Raw genomic sequence first — 25000 nt, 5'->3', positions numbered from 1 at the left:
TCCCCTCAGACAGATGTGTAGTAAACAGAGAGTACAGTAGAGACAGAGAGGAACACCTCCCCTCAGACAGATGTGTCAGTAAACACAGAGTACAGTAGAGACAGTGAGGAACACCTCCCCTCAGACAGATGTGTACAGTAAACAGAGAGTACAGTAGAGACAGTGAGGAACACCTCCCCTCAGACAGATGTGTCAGTAAACAGAGAGTACAGTAGAGACAGTGAGGAACACCTCCCCTCAGACAGATGTGTCAGTAAACAGAGAGTACAGTGGAGACAGTGAGGAACACCTCCCCTCAGACAGATGTGTCAGTAAACAGAGAGTACAGTAGAGACAGTGAGGAACACCTCCCCTCAGACAGATGTGTCAGTAAACACAGAGTACAGTAGAGACAGTGAGGAACACCTCCCCTCAGACAGATGTGTCAGTAAACAGAGAGTACAGTAGAGACAGTGAGGAACACCTCCCCTCAGACAGATGTGTCAGTAAACAGAGAGTACAGTAGAGACAGTGAGGAACACCTCCCCTCAGACAGATGTGTCAGTAAACACAGAGTACAGTAGAGACAGTGAGGAACACCTCCCCTCAGACAGATGTGTCAGTAAACAGAGAGTACAGTAGAGACAGTGAGGAACACCTCCCCTCAGACAGATGTGTACAGTAAACAGAGAGTACAGTAGAGACACAGTGAGGAACACCTCCCCTCAGACAGATGTGTCAGTAAACAGAGAGTACAGTAGAGACAGTGAGGAACACCTCCCCTCAGACAGATGTGTCAGTAAACAGAGAGTACAGTAGAGACAGTGAGGAACACCTCCCCTCAGACAGATGTGTACAGTAAACAGAGAGTACAGTAGAGACAGTGAGGAACACCTCCCCTCAGACAGATGTGTCAGTAAACAGAGAGTACAGTAGAGACAGTGAGGAACACCTCCCCTCAGACAGATGTGTCAGTAAACAGAGAGTACAGTAGAGACAGTGAGGAACACCTCCCCTCAGACAGATGTGTCAGTAAACAGAGAGTACAGTAGAGACAGTGAGGAACACCTCCCCTCAGACAGATGTACAGTAAACAGAGAGTACAGTAGAGACAGTGAGGAACACCTCCCCTCAGACAGATGTGTCAGTAAACAGAGAGTACAGTAGAGACAGTGAGGAACACCTCCCCTCAGACAGATGTGTCAGTAAACAGAGAGTACAGTAGAGACAGTGAGGAACACCTCCCCTCAGACAGATGTGTCAGTAAACAGAGAGTACAGTAGAGACAGTGAGGAACACCTCCCCTCAGACAGATGTGTCAGTAAACAGAGAGTACAGTAGAGACAGTGAGGAACACCTCCCCTCAGACAGATGTGTCAGTAAACAGAGAGTACAGTAGAGACAGTGAGGAACACCTCCCCTCAGACAGATGTGTAGTAAACAGAGAGTACAGTAGAGACAGTGAGGAACACCTCCCCTCAGACAGATGTGTCAGTAAACAGAGAGTACAGTAGAGACAGTGAGGAACACCTCCCCTCAGACAGATGTGTAGTAAACAGAGAGTACAGTAGAGACAGTGAGGAACACCTCCCCTCAGACAGATGTGTCAGTAAACAGAGAGTACAGTAGAGACAGTGAGGAACACCTCCCCTCAGACAGATGTGTCAGTAAACACAGAGTACAGTAGAGACAGTGAGGAACACCTCCCCTCAGACAGATGTGTCAGTAAACAGAGAGTACAGTAGAGACAGTGAGGAACACCTCCCCTCAGACAGATGTGTCAGTAAACAGAGAGTACAGTAGAGACAGTGAGGAACACCTCCCCTCAGACAGATGTGTCAGTAAACACAGAGTACAGTAGAGACAGTGAGGAACACCTCCCCTCAGACAGATGTGTAGTAAACAGAGAGTACAGTAGAGACAGTGAGGAACACCTCCCCTCAGACAGATGTGTCAGTAAACACAGAGTACAGTAGAGACAGTGAGGAACACCTCCCCTCAGACAGATGTGTCAGTAAACAGAGAGTACAGTAGAGACAGTGAGGAACACCTCCCCTCAGACAGATGTACAGTAAACAGAGAGTACAGTAGAAACAGTGAGGAACACCTCCCCTCAGACAGATGTGTCAGTAAACACAGAGTACAGTAGAGACAGTGAGGAACACCTCCCCTCAGACAGATGTGTCAGTAAACAGAGAGTACAGTAGAGACAGTGAGGAACACCTCCCCTCAGACAGATGTGTCAGTAAACAGAGAGTACAGTAGAGACAGTGAGGAACACCTCCCCTCAGACAGATGTGTCAGTAAACAGAGAGTACAGTAGAGACAGTGAGGAACACCTCCCCTCAGACAGATGTGTACAGTAAACAGAGAGTACAGTAGAGACAGTGAGGAACACCTCCCCTCAGACAGATGTGTCAGTAAACAGAGAGTACAGTAGAGACAGTGAGGAACACCTCCCCTCAGACAGATGTGTCAGTAAACAGAGAGTACAGTAGAGACAGTGAGGAACACCTCCCCTCAGACAGATGTGTCAGTAAACAGAGAGTACAGTAGAGACAGTGAGGAACACCTCCCCTCAGACAGATGTACAGTAAACAGAGAGTACAGTAGAGACAGTGAGGAACACCTCCCCTCAGACAGATGTGTCAGTAAACAGAGAGTACAGTAGAGACAGTGAGGAACACCTCCCCTCAGACAGATGTGTCAGTAAACAGAGAGTACAGTAGAGACAGTGAGGAACACCTCCCCTCAGACAGATGTGTCAGTAAACAGAGAGTACAGTAGAGACAGTGAGGAACACCTCCCCTCAGACAGATGTGTCAGTAAACAGAGAGTACAGTAGAGACAGTGAGGAACACCTCCCCTCAGACAGATGTGTCAGTAAACAGAGAGTACAGTAGAGACAGTGAGGAACACCTCCCCTCAGACAGATGTGTAGTAAACAGAGAGTACAGTAGAGACAGTGAGGAACACCTCCCCTCAGACAGATGTGTCAGTAAACAGAGAGTACAGTAGAGACAGTGAGGAACACCTCCCCTCAGACAGATGTGTAGTAAACAGAGAGTACAGTAGAGACAGTGAGGAACACCTCCCCTCAGACAGATGTGTCAGTAAACAGAGAGTACAGTAGAGACAGTGAGGAACACCTCCCCTCAGACAGATGTGTCAGTAAACACAGAGTACAGTAGAGACAGTGAGGAACACCTCCCCTCAGACAGATGTGTCAGTAAACAGAGAGTACAGTAGAGACAGTGAGGAACACCTCCCCTCAGACAGATGTGTCAGTAAACAGAGAGTACAGTAGAGACAGTGAGGAACACCTCCCCTCAGACAGATGTGTCAGTAAACACAGAGTACAGTAGAGACAGTGAGGAACACCTCCCCTCAGACAGATGTGTAGTAAACAGAGAGTACAGTAGAGACAGTGAGGAACACCTCCCCTCAGACAGATGTGTCAGTAAACACAGAGTACAGTAGAGACAGTGAGGAACACCTCCCCTCAGACAGATGTGTCAGTAAACAGAGAGTACAGTAGAGACAGTGAGGAACACCTCCCCTCAGACAGATGTACAGTAAACAGAGAGTACAGTAGAAACAGTGAGGAACACCTCCCCTCAGACAGATGTGTCAGTAAACACAGAGTACAGTAGAGACAGTGAGGAACACCTCCCCTCAGACAGATGTGTCAGTAAACAGAGAGTACAGTAGAGACAGTGAGGAATACCTCCCCTCAGACAGATGTGTCAGTAAACAGAGAGTACAGTAGAGACAGTGAGGAACACCTCCCCTCAGACAGATGTGTCAGTAAACAGAGAGTACAGTAGACACAGTGAGGAACACCTCCCCTCAGACAGATGTGTCAGTAAACAGAGAGTACAGTAGAGACAGTGAGGAACACCTCCCCTCAGACAGATGTGTCAGTAAACAGAGAGTACAGTAGACACAGTGAGGAACACCTCCCCTCAGACAGATGTGTCAGTAAACAGAGAGTACAGTAGAGACAGTGAGGAACACCTCCCCTCAGACAGATGTGTCAGTAAACAGAGAGTACAGTAGAGACAGTGAGGAACACCTCCCCTCAGACAGATGTGTCAGTAAACAGAGAGTACAGTAGACACAGTGAGGAACACCTCCCCTCAGACAGATGTGTCAGTAAACAGAGAGTACAGTAGAGACAGTGAGGAACACCTCCCCTCAGACAGATGTGTCAGTAAACAGAGAGTACAGTAGAGACAGTGAGGAACACCTCCCCTCAGACAGATGTGTAGTAAACAGAGAGTACAGTAGAGACAGTGAGGAACACCTCCCCTCAGACAGATGTGTCAGTAAACACAGAGTACAGTAGAGACAGTGAGGAACACCTCCCCTCAGACAGATGTGTCAGTAAACAGAGAGTACAGTAGAGACAGTGAGGAACACCTCCCCTCAGACAGATGTACAGTAAACAGAGAGTACAGTAGAGACAGTGAGGAACACCTCCCCTCAGACAGATGTACAGTAAACAGAGAGTACAGTAGAGACAGTGAGGAACACCTCCCCTCAGACAGATGTGTCAGTAAACACAGAGTACAGTAGACACAGTGAGGAACACCTCCCCTCAGACAGATGTGTCAGTAAACAGAGAGTACAGTAGAGACAGTGAGGAACACCTCCCCTCAGACAGATGTGTCAGTAAACAGAGAGTACAGTAGAGACAGTGAGGAACACCTCCCCTCAGACAGATGTGTCAGTAAACAGAGAGTACAGTAGAGACAGTGAGGAACACCTCCCCTCAGACAGATGTGTCAGTAAACACAGAGTACAGTAGAGACAGTGAGGAACACCTCCCCTCAGACAGATGTGTCAGTAAACAGAGAGTACAGTAGAGACAGTGAGGAACACCTCCCCTCAGACAGATGTACAGTAAACAGAGAGTACAGTAGAGACAGTGAGGAACACCTCCCCTCAGACAGATGTACAGTAAACAGAGAGTACAGTAGAGACAGTGAGGAACACCTCCCCTCAGACAGATGTGTCAGTAAACACAGAGTACAGTAGAGACAGTGAGGAACACCTCCCCTCAGACAGATGTGTACAGTAAACACAGAGTACAGTAGAGACACAGTGAGGAACACCTCCCCTCAGACAGATGTGTACAGTAAACACAGAGTACAGTAGAGACAGTGAGGAACACCTCCCCTCAGACAGATGTGTACAGTAAACAGAGAGTACAGTAGAGACAGTGAGGAACACCTCCCCTCAGACAGATGTGTACAGTAAACAGAGAGTACAGTAGACACAGTGAGGAACACCTCCCCTCAGACAGATGTGTCAGTAAACACAGAGTACAGTAGAGACAGTGAGGAACACCTCCCCTCAGACAGATGTGTCAGTAAACAGAGAGTACAGTAGAGACAGTGAGGAACACCTCCCCTCAGACAGATGTGTCAGTAAACACAGAGTACAGTAGAGACAGTGAGGAACACCTCCCCTCAGACAGATGTGTACAGTAAACAGAGAGTACAGTAGAGACAGTGAGGAACACCTCCCCTCAGACAGATGTGTACAGTAAACAGAGAGTACAGTAGACACAGTGAGGAACACCTCCCCTCAGACAGATGTGTCAGTAAACACAGAGTACAGTAGACAGTGAGGAACACCTCCCCTCAGACAGATGTGTCAGTAAACACAGAGTACAGTAGAGACAGTGAGGAACACCTCCCCTCAGACAGATGTGTCAGTAAACACAGAGTACAGTAGACACAGTGAGGAACACCTCCCCTCAGACAGATGTGTCAGTAAACACAGAGTACAGTAGAGACAGTGAGGAACACCTCCCCTCAGACAGATGTGTCAGTAAACACAGAGTACAGTAGAGACACAGTGAGGAATACAGGGTTCCCAGAGACATTGCAAAATGAAATTCAAGGACTTTTAAGTACTTTTCCAAGAACAATTTTTCAAGGGTGTCACTCGAAGGATACAATTAACTTTTAAATGCTGTGTTTTAAGCATCTTCTTGGCCTGCTTAGTTTAGTTTAGTTTACTCCGTTTATTTGATTGGGGACAGTGCATATCAATCAACAGTTATACATTTATAAATTAATACAAATAAAAAAAAACTATAAATATGCCAACATTAGCAGGGTTGCTAGTTTTCAGTTGTAGTCTCTGGGCTAGATGTTTAAGCGAGAAAAGAAACAGAAAAATAGAAGGGCATTAAAGCTAATATAAAAACATATTCTGTACAGATTCACTCACTAGGCATCCGTGCACCAGGCTAGAGCATCACACGCGAAGAAGAAATGAGGAAAAGCAGTTGGAGCGCGCAAGACAGCAACTTGTCAGATTTTATTAAAACAGAACAAAAAATATAATTTCTTGATTGAGAACAATTTGATCATGGATGAACAAAACATTCAATGTGAATGGTTGAGTTGAATGTCAAGGACTTTTTAAGCACCTTGTAAAATAATTTGCTGTTTTCAAGGAATTCCAGGCCTTGACTTTTCTTTTGGTCAGAAATCACTTTAAGCACTTCAAGGACCTTGTGCGAACCCTGGTAATACCTCGCAGCGAATAAGAGGAGGGGGGGGGGGGCATGTGTCAACATCGCCTGCCGCAGTGCGCAGCTCACCACGACATGGACGAACATGTGTGTGTAGACAGGGGGGTGGGCGGCGCGGTGTATATTGTCATAAATTTCGATGAATGCGCGGCGATACGGAGAGGGCGACAGACTGCTTGTGTTGAGAGCGAGTAAACAGGGCGGTAGATACGAGCGTGCACAAAACCCACTGGACCCAATACACACACACACACATACACGCACACATATACACAAACACACACACACACATAGACACACACGCACACACACACATAGACACACACACATACACAAACACAAACACACACACACATACACAAACAAACACACACAGACACACACAGCGTTCTGTTGGTGTCGAGAGTGTTTGAACGTGCACAGAAACAAACTCGCACACGTGCACAGTGAGGTCGTGTGAGTGCATGGAAGCGTGGGGTGTGGAGTAGGGGTGTGGGGGGGGGGGGGCTGGGGTTGGCTGACAGTAATTTAGTGCTCAGAGAGCAGATGAGATGGAGGCAGACAGTAATTTAGTGTGCTGCTGCTGAGTTTGGGGAGGGGGCCGAGGGATAGCAGGCGGGGCCCGGGACGGGGCTTGAGGTAAGCCACAAGGCCTGCTGGTAACGCCAGGAGAACAAGACTTTCCTGCCTGCTCAAGGGCAGCGAGATAACATGTGTTTCACACATCCTGTGTGTGTGTGTGTGTGTGTGGAGACCAGGGGAAAAGAGAGGAGAGGAGTGAGGAGAGGAGAGGAGGAGAGGAGGAGAGAGGAGAGGAGAGGAGAGGGGAGAGGAGGAGAGGAGGAGAGGAGAGGAGAGGACACAAGATGAGACCAGGGGGAAAGAGAGGAGAGGAGGAGAGGAGATGAGAAGATGAGATGAGACCAGGGGGAAAGAGAAGAGAAGAGAAGATAAGAGAGGAGAGAGAGGAGAGTAGGAGGAGAGGATGGGAGAAGAGAGGAGAGGCAAGGGGAGAGAAAGGGGAGAGGAGAGGAGAGGCGAGGTGAGATGAGGAAAGGAGAGAAGTGGAGAGGTGAAGTGAGGAAAGATGAGAGAAGAGGAGAGAAGAGGAGAGAGAGAAGCAAGAGAGGAGAGGAGAGGAGAAGAGAGTAGAGTAGAAGAGAGGAGAGGAGGAGAGAGGAGAGTAGAAGAGAGAAGAGAGGAGAAGAGAGGAGAGGAGAGGAGAGGAGAGAGGAGAGGAGGAGAGGAGAGGAGAAGAGAGGATGGGAGAGGAGATGAGAGGAGAGTAGAAGAGAGGAGAGGAGGGGAGAGGAGAGGAGAAAGGAGAGATATGTGTGGCTTTTAAGGAGTAGGAAGGCGAGGTAGAAGTCATGAAGGGTGGGGGGGGGGTCATGTCAGAATGGAACAGAAAAAAAAAAGAACTGGAGAGTCGGATGGAAACTGGAGAGTTAAACAGAGAGTCTGCTGGCGTCTGTGTGAGTGGGGGAATCCATCTGCCCTGCTAAGGTCTCACACGAGGCTGAATCCTGCCCTATACGACGTCCTGTTGACCCTTTCCTGTCCATCTACACAGTACCGTCTTAGAGACACCAAAAGCCAGAGATTAAAGAGGAAAGAACACTAGAGGAGGCAGAGGAACCAAAAAGAAAAGGGGAAGGGGGGAGGTACAAAACTCACAAACCCCCCCGGTTTACTGCCTTCACCACTTGAATACAATAGCAAGAAGAACACAACACACCAGGGTGAGCTCAGAGTGCTCATAAAAAGAAGAAGAAGAAGAAGAAGAAGAAGAAGAAGAAGAAGAAGAAGAAGAAGAAGAAGAAGAAGAAGAAGAAGAAGAAGAAGAAGAAGAAGAAGAAGAAGAAGAAGAAGAAGAAGAAGAAGAAGAAGAAGAAGAAGAAGAAGAAGAAGAAGAAGAAGAAGAAGAAGAAGAAGAAGAAGAAGAAGAAGAAGACAACATATCCATCTCTGGGTCCCCGGGGGGGGCAGAGCCTCACAACAAGAACACGCACCATTCCCAAAAAAAACCAGGCCGCACACGCATCACAGAGCCCCTCTTTGTGTACTCCACTCACCGCCCCGAAAAGACTTTATGAGGAGGAAGGACCCTGCGTTCAGAAACGATTAATAACTATTGAGCATGTTTGGTTTCCTGTGGGCCAGACACCGATAGGGAAGGCAGACAGACAAAGAGGAGACGCATTAAAGGCCGGTCCTAATGGCAGTTTACTCCAACCAATGACTTAAGTGGACAGCAATGGCCTTGTAATACAGTCTGGCTTTTTCTCTCTCCCTCTCCCTTTCTCTCTCCCCTCTTTCTCTCTCCCCTTTCTCTCCCTCTCTGTCCCTCTCCCCCTCTCTCCCGTCCCCTCTTTGTTGTCGAGTGGTGGCAGGTAGGGCCGGGAAGTCGCAGGCGAGCCACGTTGTAAACAGTCCCCTCCTTTTTTTTTTTTTTTGGGGGGCATTTTTTTAACCGTTTTAAAGCTTCAAACGGAGAGAGGCCTCACATGATGTTTCAATGAAAACAGTTTAGCCGTGTGTTCAAAGCTGGAGGAGGAATATCGTAACGGCAGAAAGAGTTGTTATTAACCGACGCTCTGTTTTGTGTTTGTCGTTTGTTTGGGCTGCGTGACGCCGGCGTAGAGGCCTCACTGGGCTTTTGTTTGGTGATGTAAGCATTTTGATGTGTTGGGGAACAGAGATGACGTGTTAAATGTGACAAGCTGTGTGATTGTTTGTGCTTCTCCAGTGGCTTTGATCGCCAGCGAGGAAGATAACCACAATACTCTCCGTAAAAAAAACACATTTGTATTTACTTTCATTATTATATATATTTTATTACCTATATATTTTATTACCATTATATTTTTATTATTATTACATTTTGGGTCAAATGAGGGTCTCCATGAATATAATGTTACACTTTTAACTATTTTCTAATAAACGATAAGAATCATCATGTACTTGTGTTAGTTGTTAGAACACAACTCTTCCTCAAGTTTCAAGTTTTGTTTTATTTGTCACATTAAAGGTACATGTACATTATAGTGAAATGTTTGGTTCTGTATGAGCCTCCTGAGATTGCACTTCATACAGTAAAAAAATTAAAGAATAAAGACTAAACACTATACAAAATAATACAATATACAAAACTGAAATGTACAAAATGCTAAATGCAGAAATTTGGTAGAAGAGGTAGTGCAAATCCTTTAGGAATTATTAGATCAAATATGGTGTAATGTTTAAGAGTGTTTTAAGTTAATGTTAAAGGTGAATGTTTAAAGTGAGTGTGTGCATGTGGATGCACGGTATGTGGCATGTCATGTCCTCTCACTCAAACATTACTTTCTGTCCAACTCCGGCCAAAGACGTGGTGAGGTATTTGTATGGTGAGGTATTTGTATGGTGAGGTATTTGTATGTTGAGGTATTTGTATGGTGAGGTATTTGTATGGTGAGGTATTTGTATGGTGAGGTATTTGTATGTTGAGGTATTTGTATGGTGAGATATTTGTACAGTGAGGTATTTGTATGGTGAGATATTTGTATGGTGAGGTGTTTGTATGTTGAGGTATTTGTATAGTGAGGTATTTGTATGGTGAGGTATTTGTATGGTAAGGTATTTGTATGTTGAGGTATTTGTATGTTGAGGTATGGTGAGGTATTTGTATGGCGAGGTATTTGTATGTTGAGGTATTTGTCTGGTGAGATATTTGTAAGTTGAGGTATTTGTATGTTGAGGTATTTGTATACTGAGGTATTTGTATGGTGAGGTATTTGTATGGTAAGGTATTTGTATGTTGAGGTATTTGTATGTTGAGGTATGGTGAGGTATTTGTATGGTGAGGTATTTGTATGTTGAGGTATTTGTATGTTTAGGTATTTGTATGGTGATGTATTTGTATGTTGAGGTATTTGTATGGTGAGATATTTGTATGGTGAGGTATTTGTATGGTGAGATATTTGTATGGTGAGGTATTTGTATGGTGAGGTATTTGTATGGTGAGGTATTTGTATGATGAGGTATTTGTATAGTGAGGTATTTGTATAGTGATGTATTTGTATGTTGAGGTATTTGTATGGTGAGGTATTTGTATGTTGAGGTATGGTGAGGTATTTGTATGGTGAGGTATTTGTATGTTGAGGTATTTGTCTGGTGAGATATTTGTAAGTTGAGGTATTTGTATGTTGAGGTATTTGTATAGTGAGGTATTTGTATGGTGAGGTATTTGTATGGTAAGGTATTTGTATGTTGAGGTATTTGTATGTTGAGGTATGGTGAGGTATTTGTATGGTGAGGTATTTGTATGTTGAGGTATTTGTATGTTTAGGTATTTGTATGGTGATGTATTTGTATGTTGAGGTATTTGTATGGTGAGATATTTGTATGGTGAGGTATTTGTATGGTGAGATATTTGTATGGTGAGGTATTTGTATGGTGAGGTATTTGTATGATGAGGTATTTGTATAGTGAGGTATTTGTATAGTGAGGTATTTGTATGTTGAGGTATTTGTATGTTGAGGTATTTGTATGGTGAGGTATTTGTATGGTGAGATATTTGTAAGTTGAGGTATTTGTATGTTGAGGTATTTGTCTGGTGAGGTATTTGTAAGTTGAGGTATTTGTATGGTGAGGTATTTGTAAGTTGAGGTAATTGTATGGTGAGGTATTTGTAAGTTGAGGTATTTGTATGGTGAAGTATTTGTAAGTTGAGGTAATTGTATGGTGAGGTATTTGTAAGTTGAGGTATTTGTATGGTGAGGTATTTGTGAGGTATTTGTATGGTGAGGTATTTGTATGGTGAGGTATTTGTATGGTGAGGTATTTGTCTGGTGAGGTATTTGTATGGTGAGGTATTTGTATGGTGAGGTATTTGTCTGGTGAGGTATTTGTATGGTGAGGTATTTGTATGGTGAGGTATTTGGTATCTGTTTCAGGGTGTTCGTTATTCTTCGGTTACCACCAAAATACGTCCACCATAAGTGATTGTTTACGCATATGCATAGAGTATATTGCTGTGTATTGTTATGTCCACAGAGCAAGAAATAATAAAATCGGTAGCGTGTGTGTGTGTGTGTGTGTGTGTGTGTGTGTGTGTGTGTGTGTGTGTGTGTGTGTGTGTGTGTGTGTGTGTGTGTGTGTGTGTGTGTGTGTGTGTGATTCTGGGAAAACATTCATTAATAATAATAACTTTATTTTTAGCTTGTTGTTTGTAAGTTGAGGTATTTGTATGGTGAGGTATTTGTATGGTGAGGTATTTGTATGGTGAGGTATTTGTATGGTGAGGTATTTGTCTGGTGAAGTATTTGTATGGTGAGGTATTTGTATGGTGAGGTATTTGGTATCTGTTTCAGGGTGTTCGTTATTCTTCGGTTACCACCAAAATACGTCCACCATAAGTGATTAGGGTATATTGCTGTGTATTGTTATGTCCACAGAGCAAGAAATAATAAAATCGGTAGCGTGTTTGTGTGTTGTGTGTGTGTGTGTGTGTGTGTGTGTGTGTGTGTGTGTGTGTGTGTGTGTGTGTGTGTGTGTGTGTGTGTGTGTGTGTGTGTGTGTGTGAGATTCTGGGAAAACATTCATTAATAATAATAACTTTATTTGTGTAGCACCTTTCATACAATAATTTCAGCTCAAAGTGCTTCACAGCAGAAAAAAGACAGGCACAAAATGAGCACATAAAGTGCAAACATGTAAAATCACAGATTTTCACATTAGGATCTAGCATCCCAACAGGCCACCTTGTTTATGGTTTGATTCTATGGCATGAAATGACATATAAAACATATAAAACAAGCATAAAAAAAGATAGCAGAAAGGTAAGCCAAATCACAGTTTTTCATATTAGGATCTAGCATCCCAATAGGCCTCTCTGTTTACGGTTTGATTCTGTTTTAAAATAGGCAGTAATAAAAGTAGAAGTAAAAAAGTAAAAATAGTTAATAAAACAGACAGTAAAATGATGCAGGTAATTAATCGTGCCCATCCCTAGTATTTGTAAAGTATGTCGAGGTATTTGTATGTTGGGGTATTTATTATGCAGAGGCTTGGGAGCTTGATACCAAGAGGATGACGTTTGCACCAAAAGCATTTGACTGTACTGGATATGCATTGGTTTCAGTTAGACACTAGTCTCAAAAGGTCAGACCCACATTGTGTAGCTGTTGCACAGCTGATTTGAGGTCTGGAGACGTTTCACTTCTATGATTTGTTGTGTCCTTCACGCTGGATTCCAGTGGTAATATCTTGGATTGTCTGTTTATGGTGATTGGTGTTTATAGATGACCCCCATTGCCTGCAGAATTTACTTTTTGACTGCATAAGCTTCACCACAAGTACAACACATGTCTATTTTTAGTGGGGTTTTGCTAGGCGACGTCTGAGCCAGAGTGAGCTTTAGCATGGTTAGTGTTAGCCTGTTGTTAGGGTTAGGTTAGTGTTAGCTTGTTGTTAGGTTTTTGATTGATTGATTGATTGATTGATTGATTGATTGATTGATTGAAAACTTTATTAACAGATTGCAGAATGGGTACAATACAGTACAGCTCAATACACACAATTGTTAAGGGGATGCAGACCAGAGAAAGACTTTCGTCTTGTTTACATCAGGGTCCCCCATTTTCAATTCATCAGGAGTAAGTGTTAGCTTGTTGTTAGGTTAGTGTTAGCTTGTTGTTAGTGTTAGGATGTTGTTAGGGTTAGGTTAGTGTTAGCTTGTTGTTAGGTTAGTGTTAGCTTGTTGTTAGGGTTAGCTTGTTGTTAGTGTTAGGCTGTTGTTAGGGTTAGGTTAGTGTTAGCTTGTTGTTAGGTTAGTGTTAGCTTGTTGTTAGGTTAGTGTTAGCTTGTTGTTAGGTAAGTGTTAGCTTGTTGTTAGTGTTAGGCTGTTGTTAGGGTTAGGTTAGTGTTAGCTTGTTGTTAGGTTAGTGTTAGCTTGTTGTTAGGTTAGTGTTAGCTTGTTGTTAGGTTAGTGTTAGCTTGTTAGGGTTCATGTTAGCTTGTTGTTAGGGTTAGGTTAGTGTTAGCTTGTTGGTATGTTAGTGTTAGCTTGTTGTTAGGTTAGTGTTAGCTTGTTGTTAGTGTTAGCTTGTTGTTATGTTAGTGTTAGCTTGTTGTTAGGTTAGTGTTAGCTTGTTGTTAGTGTTAGCTTGTTGTTAGGTTAGTGTTAGCTTGTTGTTAGGGTTAGCTTGTTGTTAGTGTTAGCTTGTTGTTAGGGTTGTTAGTGTTAGCTTGTTGTTAGTGTTAGCTTGTTGTTAGGGTTAGTGTTAGCTTGTTTTTAGGGTTAGCTTGTTGTTAGTGTTATGTTAGTGTTAGCTTGTTGTTGGGTTAGTGTTAGCTTGTTGTTAGGGTTAGCTTGTTGTTAGTGTTATGTCAGTGTTAGCTTGTTGTTGGGTTAGTGTTAGCTTGTTGTTAGGGTTAGCTTGTTGTTAGTGTTATGTTAGTGTTAGCTTGTTGTTGGGTTAGTGTTAGCTTGTTGTTAGTGTTAGCTTGTTGTTAGGGTTAGCTTGTTGTTAGTGTTAGCTTGTTGTTAGTGTTAGCTTGTTGTTAGTGTTAGCTTGTTGTTAGGGTTATGTTATGGGCAAACGTGAACTGAACGTACTGTATATCCGCTAAATGAACGTAATTGAGAACGCGTTCATTCTCAGCGCTGTATAGAGGCGTTCAAAAGTGCATTCATTCTCAGCACTCTATTATAACGGCGTTCAAAGGTGTGCCAGATTTCATATGCATTTCAGCCGAAAACCCAGTTAAAACACACCGTAAACAGGCTTAAAAATTATGCGGAAAACCACCTTATCTGGCAACGCGCCTGTCACCCCCTGGCTACGTCATCAGACTCCTCACAACAAACAGACCAGACCGGAACGTGTGTATGCTTTCTACAACGCAGTTGTGTTTCCGAGTTCCTCTGATTGGCCACTGACCTATGCTATTACGCCCCCCTTTACACTCTCGCGCTGTGAAATATACATACATTGTTGAATCAACAGCCTGTTTCTTGAAGTTAGACTCTCCTCTAAATTGTAACCCCCCTCTCTATAACAGAATTTTTGGATGTTACCCGGGAGTGAATTGTTTCGTGCTTTAAACATGATTTGTGCAGTCTTAAATTCAGCCAGGTCCCAGAGTTTCATGGCATGCGATTTAAAAAATAGTGTGTTTGTGTGTTCCAGATATCACCTTATTGATAATCAAATCAAAATCAAATGTATTTGTAAGGCCCAACAACACACGTAAGACTTCAGGCTATGGATTTGCGGTGTTTTCCAGCTTATTCAAAAAATATATATTATTTTGGAATATTGCAACTACTACACAAAAACGTGAGTACACAAGTTCAACTCATGTTCAGCCCTATGTTACTCATTAGCACTAAAAGTGATTTTTATTTATTGTGTACAAAACTTCAGAATGTTATCTTTCAAAAGAGACCAGGCTTATGCATGTGCTATAAGCATAAAGTATAAAGATAAGCTTTGCAAAAAAAGTATGCAGTCCTCAAGTTCAAGTAAAAAAAATTGCCACTTTTCTGGGCGCATGTTATGTGGTTACATTTGGAATATTGCAACCACTAAAGAAAAATGTGAGTACACAAGTTCACGTTCAACTCAAGTTCAGACCTATATGCTACTCTATTTCATTAGCACTAAAAGTGATTTTCCTTTTTTGCATTAGTAACTTCAGAATGTTATCTTTCAAAAGAGACCAGGCTTATGCGTGAGCTAAGCATAACGTATAAAGATAAGCTTTGCAAAAAAATAATGCAGTCCTCAAGTTCAAGTAAAAAAAAAAATTTACGCTTTTCTGGGTGCATGTTAAGAGGTTAAAACAATAAAGGCATCGTTGAGTAAACTTTGAGTAGAGATTCAAGATTCAAGAGGTTTATTCATCACATACAGTACAGTACATACACAAGACATAGTGAAATGAAGGTGGCCATGTCTGCTTCGATTGTGCAAAGTATCATTAAGTATCTCGAGGCTGGGGCCAGCATGTCCTCTTTTTTGGAAATCAAAATATGGTCACCCTACTAGTGTTAGCTTGTTGTTAGTGTTAGCTTGTTGTTAGGTTAGTGTTAGCTTGTTGTTAGTGTTAGCTTGTTGTTAGGTTAGTGTTAGCTTGTTGTTAGTGTTAGCTTGTTGTTAGGTTAGTGTTAGCTTGTTGTTAGGGTTATGTTAGTGTTAGCTTGTTGTTAGGTTAGTGTTAGCTTGTTGTTATGTTAGTGTTAGCTTGTTGTTAGGTTAGTGTTAACTTGTTGTTAGGGTTAGCTTGTTGTTATGTTAGTGTTAGCTTGTTGTTATGTTAGTGTTAGCTTGTTGTTAGGTTAGTGTTAGCTTGTTGTTAGGGTTAGGTTAGCTTGTTTCTCATGCTCGTGTCTAGTCATGCTCATGCCCAATTGTCCTTTGCTTGATAAGTTGCAGCTTTCTGCACTCCCTGCCCTGTTCCGTCAAGAGAAACATGGAGAAAGTCAAGAGGGTTTCCACGCTTGCATTAGAAACCCTGGTAGAGCTTGGGTCTATGCTTTTGTTGTTGATTTAACTAGGTGTACAAAGTGTAGTTTGTGAATCTGCAATGTAGTAAATGTAGGAGTGCAAAGTACACAAATGAAGGGTGGTGATTCAGAGGGAATATGTGTTTATCAAAGTTAATCCAAAAAAGATGTTCCTGTTTTTAGTTTGCCATTGAAAGGAAACACTAAACATACCATGTTCAGATCTGAAGATCTCAGTGACTTACTTGTAACAAAGAATTTCTTGGTGAAGGTGCAGCTGTCGAATGCGGCGATCTTCTCTTGTAGGCTGACAACTAGAATCCTGCAAGAACCAGATGACAGATCATCACATCAAACATGCCACGATGGAGCGGGAACAAAACATGAGATAAAAGACAAAGAATAAAAAAAATAAATAAAAAAAATTCTGATTTGTTTTACACATAATCTCACACATATCCCAAAACTCTAAACACAGCAGAAACAAAACAAACAACAAAACATTGCAACACAGTGGTTTCAGGCACTTTTCGTTGACAATTTCATCAAGATCAATAGTTAGCGTTTTGAGTCTGCAGACACATCTTGCACTGCTTGCTTTTCTCTCTCCCTCTGTGTGTCTGTCTGTGCTTCAATACACCAAGCGGACTTGGCACAGTGTTTAATGACAGATAGTAGTAGATTCGTTGGACAGAATGTCCACTCCGTCACGTTTGTTGTCACCTCTAACGTTAGTCACTAGGTAGATGATATTTTTTATTTGATTTGAAATCTTTATTTTGAAAAAGTAAATACAAACTATATAAAACACACAAATCATTGATCTCTACCAATGAAATGGAAAAGTTTCATTAAATACATTTTTTTTACAAAACAAAAAAGAGAACTCAATTTACATGTTCGAAAAGGAGTAGGAAGAAGTATACACTTATTTAATCCTACCCCTTTTCCACTACTTAAAATTAATGTACTAATTTAAAACCTTACAAAACAAATATATATGCAAAACAAAACAAAAATATATATGTAAAACATGAAATTTTTACATGAAAACATGATCCCTGTACCCCGTGAAATTTCTTTCTTTATAATTCAGTTTAAATTGTCTCATGTTTGGACATTGCTTTAGCACCACATTCAGACTGTTCCACAGTTTCACTTCACATATGGAAATGCAGTGTCTTCTCCTGGTAGTGCGTACTAAGAACTTTTAAATGAAGTTGTCCCCTCAGATTATAACCCCCCGCTCTATCAAAGAACAGTTCTTGAATGTTTCCTGGAAGTACATACAATTTTGCTTCATACATTAATTGTGCTGTTTTAAATTTCCAAAAGATCAGTTAACTTTAATGTGAGCAGGCGGTTTATAACAAGCGGTTTATAACGCTTGTTATAAACGTCCTGGAGAGTGGGAAGCCCACCTCCAATTTTGCGCTTGGCTGAACGGGCACTCTCTGTAGTCTGCTACGGTCTTGTGCAGTGCTATTCCCAAACCAGGAGGTGATGTTACCAGTCAGGATGCTCTCCATTGTGCACAAGTAGAAGTTCTTGAGGATCTTCTGACTAATTTTGAACTTCCCTAGACGCCTAAAGAAGTAGAGGCGTTGCCGTGCCTTCTTCACTACACTGTCAATGTGTGTGGTCCATGTCAAGTCCTCGGATATGTGGACTCCAAGGTACGTAAAACTGCTCACTCTCTCGACCGTGCCCCGTCGATGCTGAGGGGGCTGTAGTCGTAGGTACGTACTGTGTGTTGCTGTGCAGGTCATAGATGCAGGTACTGTTTGTTGCTGTGGAGGTCATAGATGTAAGTACTGTGTGTTGCTGTGGAGGTCATAGATGTAGGTACTGTGTGTTGCTGTGGAGGTCATAGATGTAGGTACAGTACATACTGTGTGTTGCTGTGGAGGTCATAGATGTAGGTACTGTGTGTTGCTGTGCAGGTCATAGATGTAGGTAGGGCTGTACTGAATGTCTATAAAAAAAATATTTAGATTTTTTTTTAATTTTTAAACTAAATCCTCAATTTGAATAAAGTGATTAATCTGATTAAATTAGTCTTTTTCTTTTATTAAATCAACTTTCTTTAATGAATATAACTAATCAGTTTCGTCAACATAAATAATCCAATAAGGGCACGGTTGGTATGAAAGTGATGGTGACGTCTTATAGTATAATATTATAATTAGGGATGCACCGAATGGGAAATTCTTGGCCGAAACCGATACCGAAAATAGGAAACAGTTGGCCGAAAACCGAATGCCGAAAGGCCGAAAATGATTAATATAAATATATATATGTTTTTTTTTTTTTAGCTACCTGATTATGGCAAAAGACATGATTATGGCTAAACTTAACTTAAATAATATTAATAATCACTATTATGGGCCCATAAAACATTTATTCAGCACTTTTGAATGCATACATTAATTCCAGACTGTTAAGACTAAAAGACTACAACGATTGATGACGACTTCCTGTCCTCGCATTTCCATTTCCGGTTTAACGATACATTTTCAACAACAGATTGCTGCTAATTAAACACTTCATTTAAACGGAGTAACGTTAACGTTATGTCGAGTTCATACGTGTAGTGTAGTATGAACTCGTCATAACGTTAACATTACTCAGTGTCCACTGTTGCTGCCACCGTTGCGTCGCAGATGGATGGTACACTGTTAGCTCCGTAGCTAATCCGCTCCTAGACTACTGATAGCAGTACCGTTAACGTCGGAGCTGATCAATACTCCGGTTTTTTCTAATTTAGTTTACATTTACATTTACATTTAGTCATTTAGCTGACGCTTTTATCCAAAGCGACTTACAAGTTCTGTACGACAAGCCATCAGGAAGGGCACAACTCTATCAGCTGAGCAACAATGTTCATCAAAGTGTTGAGTGCTACAGTGTAGGTTAGTTTATTAGGACAAGTGCATGACAGTACGGTTAGTTAGGGTTCGATTTTTTTTTTTTTTTTTTTTTTTTTTTTAATTCAGATAATGGTTGAAGAAGTGCGTCTTTAGTCGACGGCGAAAGATTGGACGTGATTCGGCTGTCCTAACTGGGGTGGGTAGTTCATTCCACCATTGTGGGGCAAGGACTGAGAATAGGCGACTTCTCTTTGATGACCCTCCCGGAGCTTGGATAGGAGTAGGTCTGAGGCGGCCAGAAGATGCAGAGCGTAGGGGTCTTGAGGGTGTGTAGTTAGAGACCATTGACCGGAGGTAGGCGGGAGCGGTTCCCTTTGCCGCACGGTATGCTAGGTCGAGGGCCTTGAAGCGGATTCGTGCAGCAATGGGGAGCCAGTGCAGGTCCCTAAGAAGTGGGGTGACATGGGCCGACTTCGGTAGGTTTGAGATCAGGCGGGCCGCTGCGTTCTGAATGAGTTGAAGAGGCTTAGTGGCAGTGGCCGGGAGGCCAGCGAGCAGTGCATTGCAGTAGTCGAGGCGGGAGATGACTGTTGATTGGACGAGGAGTTGGGTGGCTTCTTTTGTCAGGAAGGGGCGTATCCTTCTGACGTTGCTCAGGAGGAATCGGCAGGTTCTGGTCGTCGCTGCGATGTGAGCAGAGAAGTTCAACTGGTCGTCGAGGACAACACCAAGGTTCTTGGCGGTCGGGGACGCAGTCACAGCTGCATTCTCGACTGTGATTGAAAGGTCGGTTAGGGGGGAGGATTTGGCCGGCAGGTGGAGCAATTCTGTTTTGCTTAGGTTCAGTTTGAGGTGGTTGGACGTCATCCAGGCTGAGATGTCGGACAGACAGGCCGAGATCCGCACAGAGACGTGGATATCTGAGGGAGGGAAGGAGAGGAAGAGTTGAGTATCGTCGGCATAACAATGGTAGGAGAAGCCATGAGACGTGATAATGTTACCCAGTGATTTAGTGTAGAGGGAGAAGAGAAGGGGTCCTAAAACCGAGCCCTGGGGGACACCCGTCCGCAGGGGGCGGGTGGCCGACAGGGTCCCTCTCCATGACACTTGGTAGGAGCGGTCATTGAGGTATGATGACAGCCATGTCAGCGCAGAGCCAGCCACTCCCATTCCTGCGAGGGCCGCAAGGAGGATCTGGTGGTTGACTGTGTCGAAGGCTGCAGATAGATCTAGGAGAATCAGGACAGAGGAGAGGCCTTTCGCTTTTGCTAAGTGAAGTGCCTCTGTGACCGCAATGAGGGCTGTCTCTGTGGAGTGACCAGTCCTGAAGCCTGACTGATTAGGGTCTAGGAGGTCATTCTGTAAGAGATAAGTAGTAAGTTGGTTGGATACAGCACGTTCAAGTGTTTTAGAAAGGAAGGAGAGAAGAGAGACAGGACGGTAGTTGCCTATGACGGTAGGGTTCAGGGTTGGTTTTTTTATGAGCGGCGTGACTCTGGCTTGTTTTAGGGAGGTGGGGACCACCCCCGAGTTGAGTGAGGAGTTGATGGTTGCAGTTAGGAATGGGAGGATGTCTGGTGCTATGGTCTGGAGGAGTGGGGAGGGTAGCTGGTCCAGCTGGCAAGTAGTCGGACGGTTTGACGTTACCAGTGTCAGGGTCTCTGCTTCTGTAATGGGAGAGAAAGATGGCAGAGTGAAGGATGAGGTTCTCGATTCAGCATTTGGAATGGGTGGGGGTTGGGAGAAGGAGCTGCGGATGTTCTCCACTTTTTCCTCAAAGAAGATCGCAAAGTCTTCGGCAGAGAAAGATGAGGGAGTTTAGAACCGGGTTTCGGGGGGCATCCCTACTCCCAAGAGGAGTTAGGTATCACAGGCTGTAGAATGCAGGAAGAGCTGCCAAGCTGCTCACGTTACATGTTGCGCATGCTACCGGTATGTCTGTAGTCGCGTTTTGATGACGTCATCACAACAACACGTTATTTGACTTTCGGTCATATATTTTCGGTGCTAAAACCCTTTCGGCCGAAAGCCGAAAGAGCCTTTTTAACCATTTTCGGCCGATAATTTTCGGTAGCCGAATTTTCGGTGCATCCCTAATTATAATATTAGTGTAGCCTAATCTTGGTTTAAACAGATTGAATAGACAAAAAAAGAAATAATAATCTTTATAAAACATTTATAATTCGAATGTTGATTTAGAATTCGAATGTCAACATTATGATCGAAGCTTTGAAGCATTCGGTACAGCCCTAGATGTAGGTACTGTTTGTAGCTGTGGGGGTGATAGATGTAGGTACTGTTTGTAGCTGTGGGGGTCATAGATGTAGGTACTGTTTGTAGCTGTGGGGGTCATAGATGTAGGTACTGTTTGTAGCTGTACAGGTCATAGATGTAGGTACTGTTTGTAGCTGTACAGGTCATAGATGTAGGTACTGTTTGTAACTGTGGGGGTCATAGATGTAGGTACTGTTTGTAGCTGTACAGGTCATAGATGTAGGTACTGTTTGTAACTGTGGAGGTCATAGATGTAGGTACTGTTTGTAGCTGTGGGGGTCATAGATGTAGGTACTGTTTGTTGCTGTGGGGGTCATAGATGTAGGTACTGTTTGTAGCTGTGGGGGTCATAGATGTAGGTACTGTTTGTAGCTGTGGGGGTCATAGATGTAGGTACTGTTTGTAGCTGTGGGGGTCATAGATGTAGGTACTGTTTGTAGCTGTGGGGGTCATAGATGTAGGTACTGTTTGTAGCTGTGGGGGTCATAGATGTAGGTACTGTTTGTTGCTGTGGAGGTAATAGATGTAGGTACTGTTTGTAGCTGTGGGGGTCATAGATGTAGGTACTGTTTGTAGCTGTGGGGGTCATAGATGTAGGTACTGTTTGTAGCTGTGGGGGTCATAGATGTAGGTACTGTTTAGGGGTGCACCGATATATCGGTCGGGTATCAGTATCGGCCGATAAGTGCTTGTTGACTGCAAATAAAGTGAATAAAGTTTTCAATCAGACAAATGTATAGAAAAGCTTTTATTATAACATTCGTTGCAGTAAAATCACCATGCCTCATTTTGTACTCCTGCGGAGCGCTGGTAGTCTACTCGTGGCCGGCGGGGAGCTAACGTTATTAGCTACGGTATGTTTGTTGTTGATCTCTCGTGTAAATCAATGGCGGACTTCCCGGAAGTAAAAAACGAATAAGCGCTTGCCGATTGGTGGTAAGAACAGCAGAGGCGGGTGCAAGCGGTGTGACGTAATTGGCAGAATCTGTCAATCAAAATGGTTCTGTTGCCGTCTACCTGCATTGCTTTGGTTGAGAGAGATAGTGCTCTCTTATTAAAACTCATAAACAAGTCTTGAGCAAGACAAGTTAGTCTGTTAGGTTATGAAAGCCAGTGAGTATTGTATGACTCAGACTTCAGCAATAATCAACATGACTCATGAGCATTATAAAATAAAAACACACATGGCATGGTGGAATTAATACCATAAACATATTTCTTGATGTTTCCTTTTTTTAAGTAAGTAAAGAGGCATATGTTCATATCGGTGAGCACAATTTGTAACACAAAAAGAGACACGTGTAGCCTATTTATTTATTTAATATTTTATTTATAAATTTTATTATTATTATTTTATTTGTTGACGTGCCTAAAATAATAGTCAAGCATAGGGCTAAAACATTTTCATAAACAATAATAGCATTTTTTGTTATATGGTTATAATAAAAGCTTTTCTATACATTTGTCTGATTGATTGATTGAAAACTTTATTAACAGATTGCAGAATGGGTACAATACAGTACAGCTCAATTCAACAACAGTGGACTGGAGGATGAAGACCAGAAAAAGACTTTAGGGTTTTTTACATAAGGGTCCTCCATCTTCAATTCATCAAAACATTTAGAAACATCCAAATATACAGTAGTTTCATAAAAAAAACAAAAACAAAAAAATGTATACTTTTTTTTTGTTTGCCACAAATATCGGTATCGGCCGATTGTGTTAGTTGAACAATCGGTATCGGTGGCAAATTTTCATATCGGTGCATCCCTAGTACTGTTTGTTGCTGTGGGGGTCATAGATGTAGGTACTGTTTAGTGCGGCTGGGTGGCGTAGCGGAGATTGCGTTTGTCACCAATGCAAGAGACTCTGGTATCGAATCCCAGTCTCAGCATTTGCCTTCGGCTTGGGCCGGCCGTCGTACTGGCTCATTTGGCAGAGTCAGCGGGTGGAAGTCGATGGGTGGGGATTGCACGTTGTGGACAGCGACCCCTACAGGTCGGTTGGGAGCCGCCTGCACAGCAGAGACAGAAAATGGCGGGGGTAGTGTGAGCCTCCCATGCGGTACACCTCGCCAATGAGAGTCCGCGCTGGCAGCCGAAAAGATGTGACAGGCTGCCTCCTCGTGTATCGGAGGGGACACGTGATGCAAGGCTTCTATCCTCACTACAACCGACCAGTGGGGGGCATAGTCGAGCAACGTTCAAGACAGGGGAGGGGAGAATTGGATACACGAAATTGGTATGGGAGAAAAATAGAAAATAAGGAGAAAAAGTGGATAAAAAAAATATGTAGGTACTGTTTGTTGCTGTGGAGGTCATAGATGTAAGTACAGTACATACTGTTTGTTGCTGTGGAGGTCATAGATGTAAGTACAGTACATACTGTTTGTTGCTGTGGAGGTCATAGATGTAGGTACAGTACATACTGTTTGTTGCTGTGCAGGTCATAGATGTAAGTACAGTACATACTGTTTGTTGCTGTGCAGGTCATAGATGTAAGTACAGTACATACTGTTTGTTGCTGTGCAGGTCATAGATGTAAGTACAGTACATACTGTTTGTTGCTGTGCAGGTCATAGATGTAAGTACAGTACATACTGTTTGTTGCTGTGGAGGTCATAGATGTAAGTACAGTACATACTGTTTGTTGCTGTGCAGGTCATAGATGTAGGTACAGTACATACTGTTTGTTGCTGTGCAGGTCATAGATGTAAGTACAGTACATACTGTTTGTTGCTGTGGAGGTCATAGATGGGAGTCTTGAACTGAATGGATTTGACCATCTCTCCTGTCCGTAGAGAGTACAGGTCAGCGCAACAGTACGGAGGACTCGTCCTGGAAAACACACAACAACAACAACAACAACTGAAAAACACACAACAACACCACAGCCTTTCAACACAAGCTCCACAGGGAACAACACTAACACTTTGAACCACTGATACAACTTCTTTTGTACACACACACACACACACACATACGATACAGCAGGGTTAAACAGAGTAATCAGAGCCAGAGTCTGGTGGTGGTGGCGTGTGAGAGCAGTATATCAAACTATCTAACTATCAAACCTCTGAGCCAGTGAATCACACGTCGAATCAGACGGAGGGCCCAGGGTGGCCTCTGAACCACCAGCCCTGGGGGATTTACACAGGATTTGTTTCCACTCCGTCTCTCTCTCCCTCTCCCTCTCTCTCTATCTCTCTCCCTCTCCATCTCCATCTCCCTCTCTCTCCCTCTCTCTGCCCCGGCCTGCCTCCCCAGCCAAGGCTCCACAATGAAAGAGAGAGGAGTGAGGGGCAAAAGGGGAAATGCTTTGTCATGTAACACACACATTTACTAGGAGCCCTTCTATCAACACGGCGTTGGGGGGGCGGAGGGGGGTTACTCCGGGGTATCCGACAGCAGGCAGTGGCTGCTGGCAACGGAAAATCCAGACATAAATCCTCATCAAGGCTCCCTCCCCTCCGCCACTGCTCTCCCTCGCTATCGTTCTTCCTCTCACCCGCCCGCCCTCCCCCCTCCCCCCCTTCCTCTCTATCACCATTGGCAAGGCCTGTGGTGCCTCGCTGGCTGAGGATGCGAGGGTGAAATGTGGTGTTAGTTTTGTTTCTTGAGCCATAGGACTATTTGCTTTCAGCAGGCTATTTACTCTTGCCGGGGTGCATGTACAGTGCAGTTCCACGCCTCATCACTCCCACAGCGTAATGTCCCGGAGAGAGGAAGGGGAGACGCATGCGGGCCAGACCGGCGGTGAGATCATGGTGCGCCGCGTGACCGTGCCAGTTAAGACAACGCTGAGTCAAATCTGGAAATAGGTATTAAAAAAATA

General features: G+C 43.4%; 1 protein-coding gene across 1 annotated transcript in view; it reads right to left on the bottom strand.

The window, feature by feature from the left end:
- LOC311224497 (BCAS3 microtubule associated cell migration factor-like) overlaps window positions 1-25000 on the bottom strand; it is a gene marked incomplete at its 3' end in the record, with an annotated part of 118146 nt that overhangs the window by 26964 nt on the left and 66182 nt on the right. The window contains exons 8-9 of the mRNA XM_084309516.1: window positions 23896-24003; window positions 16268-16344 (exon numbers count right to left, since the gene is read on the bottom strand). Of these exons, the coding sequence (XP_084165642.1) occupies window positions 16268-16344; window positions 23896-24003 (185 nt within the window). The remainder of the gene's footprint in view (window positions 1-16267; window positions 16345-23895; window positions 24004-25000) is intronic.

The sequence above is a fragment of the Notolepis coatsorum genome, assembly GCF_963971535.1.
Source record: "Notolepis coatsorum genome assembly, chromosome: 1".
NCBI lineage: Eukaryota > Metazoa > Chordata > Actinopteri > Aulopiformes > Paralepididae > Notolepis > Notolepis coatsorum.
The sequence above is the reverse complement of the archived record's forward strand: the minus strand, read 5'-3'. Positions and strand labels throughout refer to the sequence as shown.